The sequence below is a fragment of the Nannospalax galili genome, unplaced genomic scaffold (assembly GCF_000622305.1).
Source record: "Nannospalax galili isolate Female #2095 unplaced genomic scaffold, S.galili_v1.0 scaffold751, whole genome shotgun sequence".
Lineage (NCBI taxonomy): Eukaryota > Metazoa > Chordata > Mammalia > Rodentia > Spalacidae > Nannospalax > Nannospalax galili.
In genome coordinates, this window is record NW_008331125.1 from 247,296 (window position 1) to 264,313 (window position 17,018).

A 17,018-nucleotide genomic window follows, 5' to 3' on the forward strand; every position below is an offset into this window, starting at 1 on the left:
TGTGTGTGTGTGTGTGTGTGTGTCTGCACCCATGTGTATATGCATGGGTTTGAACAAGGGTGTGAGTTTGCCCATGTTCATGCATGTGAAATCCAGAGTTCATTATCTGATGTTTTCCATTCTCCACCTGATTTTTTGAGACAGTATCTTCCACTGAACCTGGAGCTTATCAGTTTTAGTTTGAATCAGTAAAGTATCAAAATTATGTCATAGTTATATGTTTCTATAGATGTATATGTACATGTACAATGATGCACATGTAAATTATGTATGTAATATTAATATACATTTTCATACATTTTTAGCATATATCGATGTCCCCCATAGTAGCTAAAACAGTAGTAATGACATGAGGACATTCCTTAGAAAAGTTATTAAAGTGAATAATTTCAAAATTAATGCTTTGCCATTTCACATGCTAATGACAAAAAGATAAATAAGATCAACAGATCACTGCATTCAAGTATCTGAGATTTCAGAATCATTTTTTGTGTGTGTCTAAGTATGTGCATGTGTTAGAGAAATAATAAACACATTGATTGAGGTAGAATTTAATTGTTGTCAACTTAAGAAACTTTGATAAAGTATCTCCTTTACTGTTCTGGACAGCAAAGACATGAATTTGTAATTAGATACTATCATATGAATTGACTGATAATTTCAGCTGCCAAGAACCAAATTATCAACACTTTATGTATAATACTAAGGAAGTCTATAATGGCAGAAGTTGCATTGTTCCAGCTATTTTCCCTGTCTTTGCAATAGATGTTACGTGTACTGCTCCTGCAACCTCGATACACCACCCCAGCATCTTAGTTTATCTCTAATAGCTTATTTCCTATGATCCTTGACTTCTTTACAGTTTGAGAAAAAATGCATAAAATAGTAGAAAAATAAATGTAAATATATTACAGTGATTTCATTGACTTTTGGAGATTCAACTTTAGCTTAGAATATTTACACTGAATGTAAACATTGTTTTCTACATATATGAGCGGATTCTAGGTACTAAATGCTGTTAGGTAGTGGCCTTACTATTTTCCTATATGAATTCAATATCTTGACCTCATTTGTTTTAGTAAATTATAAAATAGAATGATATCCCAAATCCTGTTTTTAAAAAACACATGACAAGATTATAATTACCTTAGTAACTGCTGTATCTAAAAATGTTTACCAGATGTAGGTATAGAAGACTGAGTATACCCCATAAAATCTGTTTTTGCTTTATTATGTAACTGCTTCATAGCCAATCAGTTGTTAATAAAGATAGTTCACTAATGGGAAATAATTCTACAGCATGTTTTATTCCTTTGCATTTTCTCTTCTATAGTAGAAGGCAACAGTGATATTTTATAGTTGTTATAATTTACACTATATCATTATTTATACTTACCTCTTCTTTTTGTTTTACTTTTTCTTTCTTTCTTTCTTTCTTTCTTTCTTTCTTTCTTTCTTTCTTTCTTTCTTGTTTTACTTTTTCTTTTCTCTCTCTCTCTCTCTTTCTCTCTCTCTCTCTCTCTCTCTCTCTCTCTCTCTCTCTGAAACTTTTTATTTTTTGAGACATGGTTTAACTCTGTGGCCCAGGTACCATTGAACTCACTAAGTTACTCAGGAGAGCCTGACTCCCAGTGGTCCTTTTTCTCAGCTTTCCAAGTTCTGCGATTACAGACATGAGTCATCATGCCCACCAAAAAAAAGTTACTTTAAAAAAATTTTTTTAATTTATTTTTATTTTATGTGCATGAGTGTTTTGCCCATACATATATAAGTGTACCCATGCGTGCAATGCCCATGGAGGACAGAAGAGGACATCAGAACCCCTGAAACTGGAGTTAAGGATGGTTGTTAGACACCATATAGGATCTGGGTCTCCCTGTAGCCTCAACTGGCCTGGAACTCATTATGTAGACCTGGCTGGCCTTGAACTCACAGAGATCCACTTGTTTGCCTCCCGAGTACTGGGATTAAAGGCATCTGGCGCCATATCTGGCCTCCAAAGGTTAGTTCTTAAAGAAAAATTTTATCATATAAATAACTTTTTAAGAATTAATGCTTTGATCTTATAACTGTAATGCTAGATCCCCTTGAAGAACAAATGCTCTTATCTCTTTTTTAAAGCATTCATGGTCCTCACACTGTATGCATTTCATAAGATGCTTGACAGTGTAAGAGAACCATTATTATCCAACAAAAAGCGATGATGCCGTGTTAGCAGCATGATCATCTTCAATTTAAAAATTAGGCTGGCTGAGATATAAATTTGAATTGGGCATATATTTCTATAATCAGTTGTTTTTAGTTTGTTTACAAACTACTGGGTCTCGTTATGACATTTCCATCCATATTGTATTTGTCTCTTATTTGCACTGCCCTTGTCATTGCTTCCCCCTTCTGCTGGTTCTCCTCCTCTCCCCAGTACTTCTCCTTCTACTGTTATGTTATGCTTATATGTCATTCCAATGTGTGTGTATAAATCTGGATTCTGCATATTGAATTTGATTAGAAAGCATGATTTTAAAGAATAATTTACAGACTAATGCATATTAAGTACATGCTCAATAGACTATGTTTACTCTCTTGAGCCTTATAAATCTCCCAAAAGAATCCTTTAAGAATTGTATATTGAAATCAAACATATGATGTATTGTGGATTTAATGATGATGAAAATTATGATCCTATCCTTGAGGAACACAGCTTTTCATTTCGCTCTTTTCTTCCAACTCTTGGTCAGTTATTTCAAGAACATCTTCGTCTAACTCACTTTCATGCAGAGGCCAAAACAGAGAGCTGATTGTTAAGCTAGGGATTTTTTAATATTCATGGTATATGTTTATAAATAAAAATAAGTCTACAAGGTCAGGCATGCTGACCCACACTTTTAATCCTAGCACTTGGGAGGCAGGTCTGTCAGATTGAGGCCAGCCTGGTCTACATAGTAAGTTACAGATCAGCCATGACTGCTATATAGTGAGACTCTGTCCCTAATTAATTAATTAATTTACAGAAATTTTAATTTAATCAGAAATTACAGAACTTTTCATAATATTTATAAATTCCATGTAGAACTTCATCAGTAAATTTTAATCTTTTGTATTTAAGTCTCTCTTTTAAAGAGAGAGATAGACTCCCTCTAGCCTTTTACATAAGTTCTGAGGAGAGGATTTGAACTCAGATCCTCATGCTTGCCCATTGAACCATTCCCCAGCCCTGTTTTGGTACTCCAATTCTTTTCATTTAAAAGTTTCCCTTTACTGATACCACATTCCTTTAAATACCTTAGTTTTATAATACATATTCACTTTCTTTACTTCTTGAAAATCAGTTTTATTCTTTCTAACCTATTACTTTCCTATATTAATTTTGGAATCTTCATGCCAATTTCTTAATTGATTTTAATTAATCTTTCATTTAAGTAGCCTTGACAATGAATTAACAGGTAATTTATATGATTCTTGAATGTTCCCCTATGTACTGAATATCTATTGTAATATAAAAATATTGAACAGGTTGAGCTTTAATGAGAGGGATTGACTATTTAGATACAAATCATTTGAGGAGAAGTGTGACGCCAAAGAAGTGATAAATCCTACTAATTTAGGGCAGGTGATGGAATTAGGCTGAATAATTTCCCTTCTTCTTCCTCCAGTTAGCTAGCTATAGTCCTTAAGATCTTGTAAGTTAATTTAAATTGTGGGGCTGGTGAGATGGTTCAGTAGTTAAAGGCACTAGCCACCAAGCCTGATGACCTTAGTTCAAACTCGGGGACCCACATGGAGGAAGGAGAGAACCAGTTCCCATAAGCTGTCATCTAACACACAACATGGACATAGATTTTTTTTTTTAAAGAAAGATGAGAAAATAAAATAAATTAATTTTTTTTACTTATTTAAACTTTATGTGTATAAGTGTTCTGTTTCATTATGTCAATTATATGTGTACAAATCCTAGGAAGCCAGAAGAGGCTAATGAATTCCCTGAACTGGAATTATGGACTGTTGTTAGCTGCCGTGTCGGTGCTGCAAACCAAACCCAGGTCCTCTGTAAGAGCAGCTAGTTGCCCTTAACCACTGAGCCCAATAAAATAAAATACACTTTAAAAATTAAGGAATAAATATAAATTAATTGTTTAATTCCCATAGGAAAATATTGCTTGCCTATGGGTGAAGAAAAGGGGATTAGTTACTAATGTTTAAATTCATAATTTCCTATGGAAATTAAGTTACTAATTTTTAAAATCAAATCTATATGCATTTTTCTCCCTTTTTAAGCTATACTCCACTATGTCTCCTCTATTCCTTTGGCCTTGACTGTGGAGTAGTACAGTGCATTAGAATAGAAAGTTCTTAGGAAAGTCATGAATAAAATGACAGTCTAACAACTCAAATAAATCCCTCTATGTTCCTATGCTAAAAACATTGGCTTTTTTTTTTTTAGTAAGTTGCTATGGTTTCCAATGTTTTCTGCTGTATAATCAACTAATTAAACAATAATATTCAGTCCACCTCTTGAGACCTTTATTAGGTTGACATCAGAACTTAGGTAAAGTCTGGCAAAATGGCTCAGATGGTAAAGGCACATGCTGTGCAAGTATGTTAACCTGAGTTCAGTCCCTGGAATCTATATAAAAGGTAGGAGAGAGCCAAGTCCACAAAGTTGTCCACTGAATCCTACTTGTATGCATGCTGTGACATAGGTGCATCTGTGCCCAATAATAATAATTTTTAAAAAAGAGAACTTAGTAAAGATTGTTAGGAAATAGGACATCCTGTGGATAGTGATACATTTATATCCCACGACATTCAATATGATGGTGATTTTGAATGGTGGGATCTTATGGCATGGAAGTAGCAGAACTGAAGCTAAATCATATGAACAAGACAGACACAGTTTCTTTATTGGGACCTCAATTTGAGTCAGCCAACTTAAGCCAAGGGAGCCAGTACCACTGGGCAAATTGAAGTCTGGTAATGGTCCATTAGTCATGCATTGACTACAGATTCCAGAGATTTTCTTGTGTGCAAATATCATGGCCTTGTATTTGGTGAGATGAGGGGTCATTGACATCATTCAGAAGTTTTTGAGTTATAGTTTGCATCATCACCATCATCATCTCACATAAACATCCTAACTCTATGATAGAATGAAGGACTTTACATTCTTGAGTCCCTGAGAAAGCACAAGGATGACGTAGAAGAAACACATACCCATTTCTGTGGGTGGACAAATCAAGTTAGCCTTCTGTTACAGTCTTGTTCAAATCCTTTCTTAAGTGATCAGCAGGTCTAAATGAAGAGCTGAGTAGTCTAACACAAAGGTTTTGAGGCAACAGAAAGAGAAAACATGGTATAAAGGCAGAGATGACAAGTCTTTTATCCAACTATAGTCACCTGTCTACCTGTAGGTTCCAGTTTTTGCCAGGTGTGGTGGTGCACACCTTTAATCCCAGCACTCGGGAGGCAGAGGCAGGCGATCTCTGTGAATTCAAGGCCAGCCTGGTCTACATAGTTCCAGGACAGCTAGGGATACAGGGAGACCCTGTCTCAAAAAGACCAAACAAACAAACAAAAAAAAACAAACAAACTCAATGTTTTACAAACTTATATGAACTTGTGAGAGAGATCTGTGGGGAGGATAGACAGGGATTGTTAAGGAGGTGGGAGGTGAGAGTTTCAGTATATAAAAGGTACATATATGGAATTGTTAAATATTTTGATGTTTTAGGGTAGGATACACCTGTAATCCCATCACTTAGGAGATGGAAGCAGGAGGATCATGAGTTTGAGACCAACCTGAGCTATAGAGAGAAAGAGAGAGAGAGAGAGAGAGAGACTATCTCAAGTAACAAAACAAAATAAATAAAACAAAAAAGGCAGCAAGATTTAGCTAAGTAGCCCTCAAGTTTTTTGCTAATGTAGGAAAGAACTATAATCCACATATGAGAGATTTTATGAAAGTTAGAAGGAGCTAGTAATATATTGCTCAGCTATGTGACCTCCAAAATTAGTGTTTTCTAAAATGAACTATGAGCAAATGAATCTAGAGGATGTTTGTTTTATGTTTTTGTTTTTTATTGCTTTTGTGTGTGTGTGTGTGTGTTTCATACAGAACATCCCAAACAATCTTATTCATCTTTATACCTGCATCCCAAATGGCTCTCTCCCATAGCCTCCCCGACCCCACCACTGGAGCCCATATACTCTGTCATCCCTGTTACTGTCCACTGTGTTGTCAGTGCCCCCAGCCATTCCCCAGTGCAAATCCATCCATTGAGTCTAGTCAGCCTATCTAGAGTCCCTTGTTTTAGGAAGATCAGCTCTTTCTCATCTAGCAGCAATCAGTTGCCAGCATTCCTTTAGATAAGATTGGGATCTGCTGTTCATTTTCCCAGCTCTATGCTGGGTTACTATCTGGGGGTCTCTTGGGCCACCCTGGCCACTAACTCAATGGAAGGTACCTCCTGTCTGGCATTGTTTCTTGTTATGTAGCCTTTAGCCATATGCATGGACTCTTAAAGAAATACACTGACCACTTTAATCTTTGGTTATATTTCCCTTGTGGGTGTTTAAGACCATACAGTTGGCCCAAATAAACCAATTTATTTTTACTCTTAAGGTTGTTTGAGGATCTGTTCCTCAGGGGTCACATGGGCTTGGGAGGATCCCCTGGCTCCTTTCTTTTACCAGTTCCATCTATGTGAAGATAAGTCAAAGGTCCTACTTGACCATGGCTGGCTTCACTTGGAAGCATGGAGGAAATGGTTCCTCTGTGTTGACCCTTCTCTTTGTAGACTGGACACTGATTCAAGTCCATCTGGTGGGGTCTCCATGGCCACCCTGAACAAGAGGACAGGTGACTCACCACAGTTACAGAACATTTTGAGAGATGCTCCATAGTCCCCTGGAACTTAGTTGACCTTGGAGAGCAAAAACTGTCCTTTAAGTTCCTCTGACCAAATTAGTATAGGCCTCAAAGTACGGCTGTTAAGCATCCAATAAGGTTAGTTCTACCAGTCTGGTCCTTTTAATTACCCTGTGCTATGTAGATAAAGCTTGAGCAAAAACTAAACATTCTCAGATAAAGCTTGACTAGACATGTATTTTGTTCCTTGAACTAGTTGTTTGTATAATTTGTCAGTAGGTTGTTGGACTAATGTTGTTCCCTCTGTTTTTTTAAAACTAGCTAGGCATTATTTATCTCTTTCACTGTCTCATCCTTCCACCATGGTTTCCCCATTTAAAGTGCCCCCATTTTTGCCATTTCTCCCTTAATAATACCCTTCTCCTATGGTCCCACCTCTCTTGAGCTCCTTCTTTCCCTTTATCCCCAAGGTTCCTTGTATAACCTTCCCTCCCTCCTCCCATTTAAATAACCCCATTTTTACTCCTATCTCCCTTAGTAACACCTGTTTCCTACTGTTCTTCTCTCTCAGGTTCTTTCTTTTCCTTTACCACCCTGGTTCCTTTTCATTATCCTGGTTCCTGTAGTTAAGAATTAGTATTGTGAAAATGACCATCCTACCAAAAGCCATTTATAGATTCAATGCAATGCCAATTTTTTCTTTGGTAATAATACTCCCTTGCTTTGTCATTCATGTAACTATCTTGAACATAAGTAGCTTTAGCTTGGTTTAGTTAGAAAGGGATTCTTAGTCTGTAAACATTCTGGCTTTGTGGCCTTGTCTGGTATGTTATGGGTAACAGGGCAAGGGCTTAGAGTTTACATGTCTTTTGTCTCCTTGTGGTCCCTACTGGTTCTAATGGAAGTTGGTTTTCCTATCCAGGACAGTAATGTACTCCCTAAGCCAAATGGAGTCCCTACTCTAAAAGAAGTATGATGCTGGCTAGGGTATTAGATTTATATTAAGCAAATTCTCTTCCAACACAGGTACCAGATGTTTCCGGTTGTCTATTTTCTTGGCAGCCATGTTTTATACTCCAAGACAATGTACTATTGTAAAATTACAAATATAGGAGAGAGATGCCTTTCTTTTGTAAGATGAGGAAATATGACTTTAAAAGTAGAAGCTTGAGTTTTTACATTTAGAAACAAGTATGTAAGGCCATTGAGGCTTTCAAACTTGATTCTCTTAAAAATCTATGCCAGCTTGTATATTTTTTAACATGACACATGTATGTATAAGACGTCAGCTAAAAGGAAATAACTTTTTAACACTATAATCACTTGAAAAGAATCACAGTAGGATTAATACAAGTAGTATCAGCCTTTGATAGAAGGAATATTAAGTTTTTATGAATTGAACATTTAGATTAATGAGTTTGTTATATAAATTTGGGGTTGATTGTTGTAAAAGAATATACCTAAGTCGGCTTGCTTTCATATTCCTAGACCATTCAAGAAGGTTGATTCCAGTGTGTTGATGCCAAATTAGAGTACTAAATATTAATTTTGAGGGAAAGTTATTCATTTTGCTGTAGGGCTCTGGATACTCTCATACATTTCTTTGTTTATCTTAGTGCCTCCGCATGAATTATCAGCACCTCCTCCCTAACACATATGTGTGAATAGTATATATTTTCATTTCATAGTGTATGAAGACCAACCTATTTGTTTTCTAAGCATATCTTTAATCTAATTTCACATATTATACAGTGACCTACTTCAGACCAAGATCATATGTTTCTATATTGTCCAGGGCATGCATCAATATTTATCTTCATTAATTATCTTGTATGTATCTGTTTTCAATTACCTGCCCATACTTTCCTACAGAAGCTCTCTCATCTATTTTATACTGGTTATTTTCCATCATGATGCATTTATTAGAATAATAGAAATATAGGCCTTATTTTAAATAATTTTAAAACATTTTAATAGGATTTTTGTGATTTTCATACATATAATTTGATGGTATTTAGATCTCCTCCCCTATCTGCACCTTGCCTTTTTGCCTCCTGACCAATTTAATGTACTCTATACCTATAAAATAAGGCCTGTAGAGGCTTATTTGTATCCCCAAATGTCCTTCACTGTGAATCAATCCACTGGACCCTAGTTAACCTCCCGAGTCCCAACCTTGAAAGAAATGGTCTCTCCCCTTCCCAGCAGCCATTGGTTGTCAAAATTTTCTTAGGTTGGGTTGGGATTTCTTGCCCCCTTCCCCTGGTCTGTGCTGGGTTTTTACCTGGTTTGAGCTTACATGAGACTTGTGCATGCTGTCACCATAGCTGTGAGTTCATATGAGTACTGACTAGCTGTGTGGAAAACTATTTCCTTGTGGTTATCCACCACCTCTGGCTCTTAACCATATTTTTGCCCCCTCTTCCACAATGATCCCTGAGTCTTGGGAGGCAGAAGTTTGATGTGGGTTTCCTACTCAGGGATAAGCACTCTGCAGTCTCTTGTTCTCTGTACATTCACCATTTGTGGGTTTCTGTGTCAATCACCATCTGTTGCATAAGGAAACTTCTCTGGTGAGAGTTGAGGATGCATTTATCTATGGATATAACAATAAGTCATTAAGAGTTAGTTTAACATGATAACTGGTAGAAAATTAGTATTAAGTTCTGTCCCATATCCTGTGACCTGTTTAGCCTCAGATTCCATAATATTTGTGCCACTATTGCTCCAGTAGGCATATCTTGGCAGGCCAGTTGTTGTAGTTCACAGGATTCACAACTGGGTAAGGTTGATGATTATTTTTCCTTCTTGTAGCATGCATAGTCCTTTCCAGCACTATGAATGTTAGTCAGTAGCTATGAGGCCCTGAAATTAGCACCAGCTAACATGATTTCTCCTTGTATATAGTATCCTCAGCAACAGGATTTTAACATCCATTTCTAGTGGGTAAACAATAGCAAGGGGCAATGATCAGTATTGTTTGAGGGTATATGGGATCCATGGTTAACAACTTCTAGAGAGGGAGTCCATTCCTGAGGTGTGGGTTTTTTTTAATTGAATTTTTGCAATTTTCACATAACATAGTTTGATGATAGATACCCTTCCCTATCCACACCTGCCCCTACAGACCACACCCAATTTAATGTACTCTCATATAAATGATATGGCTTATAGAGTCTGATTTCTGTCCCCAAATGTCCTTGGACTGACCAAGAGTCCCATTCCTATAAGATACTGTTTTTCCTCTCCCAGGAACCATCAATTGCCAAAAGTTCCTTAGGTCGATTTGGGATTTCTTACTTACTTCCCCATGTCTATGCTAGAAATTTGCCTGGTTTGAGCTTGCATAGGGCTTGTGCATGCTGTCACCATTGCTGTGACTTCGTACGAATAACTGACCAGCTGTCCAGAAGACTGTTTCCTTGTGATCATCCACCCGCTCTGGCTCTTAAAATTTTTCTGCTTCCTCTGTCACAATGATCCCTGAACCTTGGAGGCAGAGGTTTAATATAGGTGTCCTATGTAAGGATCAACACTCTGTAGCCTCTTGTTCTCTACACAGTGGCCATTTGTGGGTTTCTGTGTTAATCACTATCTGCTGCATAAGAATTGAGAGATACATTCATCCTATGTATAGAAGTTGCATTGAAGACATGTCACTTAGGGTTAAGCATCTTACAGACACTTATTCTCTGTGTTTAACCAGTTCTGAAACTCTAGTAGTCTCCATTTGTTGAAAATAGAAGCTTCTTTGATGAGAGGTGAAAGGTACACTTGTCTGTAAATATGAAGATGAATATTTAGAATAAATTAAGATACTATGTTGGGGGCTAGAGTGGTGGCTCTATGGTAAAGAACACTGGCTGTTCTTGCAGAAGATGTGAGTTCAAATCCTAGCACCCACATGACAGCTAGCAACTGTCTGTAACTCCAGTTCCAAGGGATCCGACACCCTCTTCTCTCCTCCATGGCCATTGCACAACATGGGTGTACTTACATACATGCAGGCAATACATGCATGCACATAAAATTTTAAAAATAGAAGATATTATGTTGGTCTAGGGATGTGGCAAAAGTATGTTTTTCTCTAGGATCTATGACCTCTCCAGACATGTATATTTGAAGTCAGCACCAGTTTGATTTCTCCTTATTTGTTCTATAGCTCATGCATGTGGTATCTTCAGCAATAGAGTCTTACCATCTAGTTCTGGTGGATAACCAAGAACAGGGACAATTGCCAGTATCATTTGAGGGTATATAGTACCCCTGGTCAACAGTTTTTAAAAGGGAGTCCATTTGTGGCTTTGGTTTTGTTTTGCTTTTGTTTTTCATTAGCTTATGATGTCTAGAAGGGACAATGTCTCCCTGTTATAGTGTAACTCCTTTAATCTCTTTTTGTAATGTATATGTATGTATTTTAAGAAGCTTCTATAGTGGCCAAAGCCTTATTTTTAAAGTAGTTTTCAATCTATTCTTCTTGTTCCCAATGAAAAAAAGAATGAAATGTTTTCATATGCATTGAGCATATCCTCAGATTATCTGTTTGTTTATTTATTTATTTATTTATTTATTTATTTATTTATTATTTGTGGTCTTTTTTGAGGCAAGGTCTTCCTGTAGTCTTAGCTGCCTGTAACTCCCTATGTAGACCAAGCTGACCTCAGTTTCACAGAGAGCCACCTCCCTCTGCCTCCCAAGTGCTGAAATTAAAGGCATGCATCACCACACTTGGATGTTTATTTTTTTTATTATTATTAAAGTATTTTTTGAGATCCCAATTGTAACAATAAGAATAGCCTTAGGACAGGAAAAAAAAGGGAGAAAGAAAAAAAGCTTTGAAAAATGGAGGCCATGGCAAAGGAGAACCATAATCTTTAAATATATCAGGGCTTTCAAAAGGTGTTTTGCAAATACATCAGGTATAAATTATAGATTTCATTCTCCTTTATAAATGTTAATAAGGAAAAAGAGTTCTATCATGCCTACATTGGCACCTTAATGAGTCATAATCATAGTTTTGTAATTCAGCACAGTGAGGTAAGATTAACACTATTAGCATATTAAAATGTGTGTTCCAGTAAAAAAAAAAAAATTACTGTACGAACATTAGTAGGTCATTTATGCTTGCTAAATTTAAGTTTTCTCATCAGTTTAGTGAAGATTAATATATATGCCCTTTTCTGCTCAAGGAGAGTTTGGGTCACATGATAGTGATAACATGAGAACGTACAGTAAATATAAAGAGAATTGGGCATATAGCGTCGAATTAGTCCTTAGTCCTTTTACTGTTATGCCTACATTTCTTTAGAAGATGGTCTATCTTGATCAAAGACAGATGTTATTAAGTCTAATAAATAGCCCAATAAGGAAGCAGAATGTGAAGGGGGATTGTTTGTTTTCTTTTTTCTTATTCTTTTCTTTTGTTTTTTTATGTTTCTTCCTCGTTAAAACAGTTTTGGTATGAACCATGATGGAATTGGAAATTCTTGTGGGACAAAAGGTCATGAAGCAGCAAAACTTATGGCAGCTCATATTACTGCAAATACCAATCCTTTTTCCTGGTCTGCCTGCAGTCGAGACTATATCACCAGCTTTCTAGAGTAAGTAATCTCTGGAGAGTGATGATGAATTGCTCTAGAAGTGCCTTATTGCTAGAAGCCTAATATGCAGTGCTTCAAATTTTGTTTAATGAGTAACTTTTATAGGGTTCATTTACTCTTTGGGCTGCTCCTACGTACTTCATGAGTCATTGTGGCACATTTTTCCGGGTCATACACAAATGATGAATAAACTAGATGTGGAGCAAGGATACAAGTGTGATGGATTTGCTGAGTGATTAGAATTTTTCAGTAAATGAGGAACGATTTCAGAAAGAACTTATATTCACATAATTTAATAGAGACTAAGCCAAACTTTGATTCAGTGATAAAATACTTCCTTATGTTGGTGAAAAACTGAGTTCTATAGGAGTGTAAAGGTATCTAATTTAGTAACAAATGGCAACAACAACAACAACAACAAGAAGATAAACTTTAGTTAAGAAATATACCCTTTGAGAAAAAAAATACGATCTGTCTTTTCTAGATTTTGGGGGCTACTTTTGCGGTTCTTTAAGGCACATCACAAGAATCTGGGTCTCTAAATGTTATATTTATAAATGAGCTCAAGAATAACTATGTTGAGGAGAAGAGATTTTCTCACGTCATCCATGTGGGCTTCCAGATTGGACTTTAGGACCCAATAGACTTGAGTGTTACTCTCTGACTCTGTGACCCAGGGCATGTTACCTTAACTTTTTAATCTTCAGGGTCTTGAGTTTTTAAATGAATTTAAATAATAATCCTTATACCATAAGATGCTATGTATATAATTATGTACAGTGCTAATATGTATGATCACCTAATTGATGTTCATTAAAATTATAACCAATGCCTGGTCTACATAGTGAGTTCCAGGAAAGCTGGGGCTACAGGGAGACCCTGTCTCAAAAAGACCAAAAAAAATTATAGCCATTACTATTTTACATGTATGCCATTACTTTAGCTGTTTTGTGCTATTTTTTCCCTTTGGGAAGAGAGAATAAATACTCTGGAATAAAAAGCATACTTAAAAGATATACAAACTATGGAAATTCTTTTTTAGAAATTGGCTGATTTTATAGTTTATATTAGCATAATTATGTTATAATGTTTTACATTCAGATAGTTTATGTAAGATAAATTGTGTATGAACATTTTCTTTTTATCTATGAATAGTCAGGTCATCATATTCTGAAAACTTAGAACTGTGCAATGTTTTTGTTATTTTTGAGACAGGGTCTCTCTGTAGCCTCAATTGACCTGGAAGTTGATATGTAGACTAGGCTGGCCTCAGTCTCATGGAGATTTGCCTGCTTCTGCCTCCTGAGTGCTGGGATTAAAGATGTGTGCACCATGCCTGACTAATTATATAACTTTTAAAAAGACTGAAGAAATTTTAAATTACCTAGCACAATACTTTATTCAAAATACAAAAGATAAAATTTGAAAATAGACCTTAAAATTAATTAGTACAGTAATGGAATTCATTTCAGAAAGTTGTTTTGAATAACTATATTATAGACTAACAATTTTTAGTCTTAGTAGTAAAAACTTATAACGTTGTACTTGCTTAGTGCCAAACTAGATGAAGTGCTATAAAACAGATCACAGAGAATTTGTTTGACATCTTTGGTAGCTTTTAATACAAAGGACTGGCAATATCATTTTCCAAGATTTTTTTTTTTTTTTGGTCGTTTTAGAAACAGGGTTTCCCTGTAGCCTCAACTGGCCTGGAACTCACTATGTAGACCAGGTTGGCCTTGAACTCACAGAGATCCACCTGCCTCTGCCTCCCAAGTGCTGGGACTACCACACCCAGCTTTATTTTCCAAGATATTTTTAATGAAATTATTTACCTAAATTTTAAACACTATTATTAATGTGCTCTCTCTAGAAACAGCCAGATCTGAATTTTCTCTGTTGACTTGGATTAGGTTTTTAGAATAAAACCTTAATCTCTATCATCATAAGGACAAATTGCATAACACGATCAGTATTTCTGTATATTTTCAATGACAACCCTTCTCTTGTTTTTTAAAAGTACCGTTTCCTTTCCCCTTGTATTCTGTTTCTGTCCCATTGACTGTTGCATAGCTCATTAGCTAGCACCAGTTCTGTATACTAAATACAAGGACCCAGTCTTATAGTCCCATGCCTTAGACATGTAATAAATTTTGAATTTTTTCCTGCTCAATATACATACAAAAATATAGATATGTGGATTAGTTTTGAACTCCTGCCAGATCTTGTATAGTTGAAGCCATATTATTGCTGTTAAGGTACTATAAAAGGGAATCTCTAAATTGCTGATAGAATGCAATTAAGAAATCAACACTGGCTTGGTGAGAGATGTAAATTATTAGGTAGTTGCATTCAAGTGTTCTATTGAATTAATTAATTAAAAATACATTTTTTACTCTTAATTGCTTCTGTGCATCTTGTATATGTAAGCATGAGTGTTGACAGGCATCTAATGGGCATATTTATTCTGCATTTTATAAAAATATTTCTCTTATGTATACTCCTTGAAGTTAAAACCACTAGAAAAAGGACTAATGTGAAGAAATAGGCTTGGGAGAAAAATTGGCTTTCTCCCTTCTCTTCTAATAAACTAAATAAATCTGACTATAATTTCTCCAAACAATAAAGGGTTTTAAACACAAGACTCTTTTAAAAAGTTCAGTTCACTGGAACACAGAGACATTATAGTAACTTTTTGAATTTCTTTGTTCCATTTTACTATGCAATGAACTTAATTACTTTAACAGCTATGGATGATATTTTTAAAATCCAGAGATATTTTGATCAAGGACTGACGTTACATTTATGTTTTGTAGTTAGCTTGAAAAGGTTCACAACACTTTATTTCAGCTTCTCTTTTCAAGAAAAAGAAATCTTGAAAGATGAATTGTTTAGGAACTGCAGCCCAGCCAAAAAATGCATACCTTTCTCTACTTAGTGATTGTATAGGTCAAAGATGATGGTGGCTTTAACAATGAGCTTTCTATGATTTATAGAGATTCACTATTCACTGTTTAGCTGAAAAAAAAAAAATCCATAGCCTTAAAATGCCAGTAGAATTCAAAGTCTCTCATGTCATTCTGCAACACTAGATGCTATTGATCAATCAGGAGATGGTGTTTACCAACTCCCAATATTTTTTTTCAGATTTCTTAAACTCGGTGATTCAGTAAGTGGTTCATGAATCGCCCAGAAGCCGTCCTGATTAAATAATAAAGAACCCATTTCCGTTAAAATGGACGTGTTATGCCAGCTTCTGATGTTTTCCGAAGACGGCTTTGCAGGTAGTGTCTTTCCTATCTGCCTGCGGGATTCATTTATTTACTTATTTAGAAAATACAGAAAAATGAACCTGGTATTAAGGCTAATTTACCAGGCAGTGGAAGGCAGCTAACTATAATTTAGGCAAGTTTTCCATTCATTCCCCACCATATAGAAGTAGTACAGACTAATTTCATATCATTTCTAAAAGATATGGGGGCCTTGTGAAGCAACTCTTACCCTATTCATAGTTATTTAAATTGCTTGAACTATCAGATTTATATTAAAATTTCCTGCAGTTCCAAGTTAAATGGAATACCCATTTTCACCCAAGGATGGAATTTAATTGAATGCATTGAGAAGCTATTTTATGACTGAAAAGAAACTAGGAAGAGGGGTAAGAAAAACGATATATGATGGACAAGATGTCAAATGCACTCCTATTTCCTCTCTAGAAATTGCTTTTGAAGGTTGCTATCAATCTACTAAATGGAAAACATCTTTATAGATAGGACCTTTCTAAAAAAAAAAATGTAGTATCCAAGAAATAACTTGGCAGAACAGGTTTCTCCTCCTTCCATTTATTTGACACATTTTGAGAACCTTATTCTAACCATAAATACCTTTGACAAGTCACAATAATATATGGCATGGGTGTAGAGTAAACCATTATCAGTAAATGATTTGTATATTGTAAGCCTCAAGTTCAATTACATTCAAACATCCATGTTGTACAGTAGGTGAAAGAAATAAAAAGTTTGACTTTAGAGTATGCATTTAAGTTTACACTTACCTGAAAATATCATAACACTATTATTTTAGGTAAAACATTGTTAGTCTTATGAAAGTTGGTCAGGCAGCTTCTGAAAAGAGCAGATAAATGACATTTAGCTTGCTGAAGATGATATCAACCTAATGCATGCTTAATCTCCAACTTTGTAGAAAAAATAGGAAGTGGCATTAAATCAAAGTTTTGTTGCTGTTGTTAAGACACTATTAAGATATGTACAGGGTTAGATTTCTTTTCAGGCCAACATACTGTAAACTAAAGGTTTATACTTTATACTCTGTTTTAGTAAGGATAGACCTAAAATCTCAAATAGGAGTATGCCCTCATGTGTTCTGGAAGCAAAAGCAGGAGGATATGTTTTACAAAGAGATCAATAAATTTTAATGGAAGACAACTTTGGCTTATGTTCTTATTTTCAAGATTATGTTACAGGCTACATAAATAAAAACTCTCCAAATGAAAAGTAGAATACATAAAATATGACTTTCCCATCATATTGAAAAGA

At 35.5% G+C, this 17,018-nt stretch overlaps 1 protein-coding gene across 9 annotated transcripts in view; it reads left to right on the top strand.

Moving 5' to 3' along the window:
• Adamts6 (ADAM metallopeptidase with thrombospondin type 1 motif 6) overlaps positions 1-17,018 on the top strand; it is a 283,297-nt gene that overhangs the window by 132,570 nt on the left and 133,709 nt on the right. For 7 of the 9 annotated variants that reach the window (XR_003847513.1, XR_003847512.1, XR_003847514.1 and 4 more), the window contains one exon: positions 12,316-12,462. Coding sequence is in view for 5 of the 9 variants with exons in the window: in XM_029557800.1 (XP_029413660.1) it covers positions 12,316-12,462 (147 nt within the window). In the remaining 4 variants the exon portion in view is untranslated. Of the gene's footprint in view, positions 1-12,315; positions 12,463-15,609; positions 15,747-17,018 lie in introns of those variants that run through there. The other 2 variants (XR_003847524.1, XM_017795259.2) reach the window with 2 other exon arrangements.